At 42.6% G+C, this 1,193-nt stretch overlaps 1 protein-coding gene across 1 annotated transcript in view; it reads right to left on the bottom strand.

The window, feature by feature from the left end:
* Window positions 1-66: 66 nt before the first annotated feature.
* LOC119419832 (cysteine-rich and transmembrane domain-containing protein 1-like) overlaps window positions 67-1,193 on the bottom strand; it is a 14,124-nt gene continuing 12,997 nt past the window's right edge. The window contains exons 3-5 of the mRNA XM_037687195.1: window positions 810-853; window positions 397-517; window positions 67-242 (exon numbers count right to left, since the gene is read on the bottom strand). Coding sequence (XP_037543123.1) covers window positions 133-242; window positions 397-517; window positions 810-853 — 275 coding nt within the window. The 3' untranslated portion in view covers window positions 67-132. The remainder of the gene's footprint in view (window positions 243-396; window positions 518-809; window positions 854-1,193) is intronic.

Below are 1,193 nucleotides of genomic sequence, written 5' to 3'. Positions count from 1 at the left end.
CTGGAGGCTGGGTGATGGGGGGGGGTGGGGGGGGGAAGTGGTGGGTGGTCTGTGGGGGGGGTCCTCTGCTGTACAGATGATGAGACATGGGATAATAACAATGAGGATGATGATGATGATTGCCTCAGCTCTTTAGCGATGAAGCAGGTCCCACAGGCAGCAGCAGCACAGAGCAGCTGAACACGCTGCCAGGTACGACCCGATGCCCCTGCCCTGATGGTGGCGCTGCTCCACCATGTACACTGTCAATGACATCATCACTTGTTATTAATATCATTGGCCTATCATTAGTGATGTCATCAGCCTATATTCAGTTATTTTCAGTGACATCATCAGTTCATAATGTGTGTTCTTGAAACCCAGAGCTCTGCAGGTGCTGTAGGGGTGGGGCTTCACCTGGGTGTTTAGGTTGGTGTTTGTCACCATGTTGGTCTCCATGGTAACCTGGTGGCATCACTGAGGCCCCGTGTTGACCAGCAGGTCCTGGATGGTAGAAGGTCTGGTCTCCTGTGAAGGTCTGCAGGATGAATTAAAACTTTGATGTGAATCATCATCACATGATGGTTCTTCTCTCCTGGTTGAACACCAGATGATCACTCTGACACGTTGGATCATTAATGGTGATGTTTTTTTTTTAACAAACTGTGGCTTCAGATGTTTAATAAAGTACAGAAATATCTATCTGTTCAAAGTTTTCTGTTAAACAGATCAGTCTGTAAAAAAACTGCTGCAATAAATTCACAGGTTAGAGTCACTGCAGTCATGTGACCTCTGTCAGACAGGAAGCCAAAGCAGTGCATTCTGGGTACCTGATAAGCTGAGCCAGGGAAGATGGTGGGCGGCGGGCTGAAAGCTAAGAGCAAACAGGAAGTCACATGATCAACATACAACTGTTTGAATACTTCTGACTAAAGTTTTAAAACTGAAGCAGAAATATTTTAAAAGGCTTTTAAACATTCTAACGTCAATCAATATAAAACTTTTGACTAATCCTAAATAACAATAACTCAATCAAAAATCTAATTGATCTTCTCTGGTTTTATAGAAACATTGTGTTAAAGTAAAATAATCAAATGTGTTCAGGTTTAATGGTTCATTATGTTCAAAATGTGAAAATTCATTCAACCTTTCTTTCTACATGTCAGTCACACTCATGTTAATAACACATGTACCCATGTTTCACATAGCACACT

The sequence above is a fragment of the Nematolebias whitei genome, chromosome 14, assembly GCF_014905685.2.
Source record: "Nematolebias whitei isolate Nwh7 chromosome 14, NemWhi1, whole genome shotgun sequence".
Classification (NCBI taxonomy): domain Eukaryota; kingdom Metazoa; phylum Chordata; class Actinopteri; order Cyprinodontiformes; family Rivulidae; genus Nematolebias; species Nematolebias whitei.
This window is presented reverse-complemented; position numbering and strand designations above follow the sequence as displayed.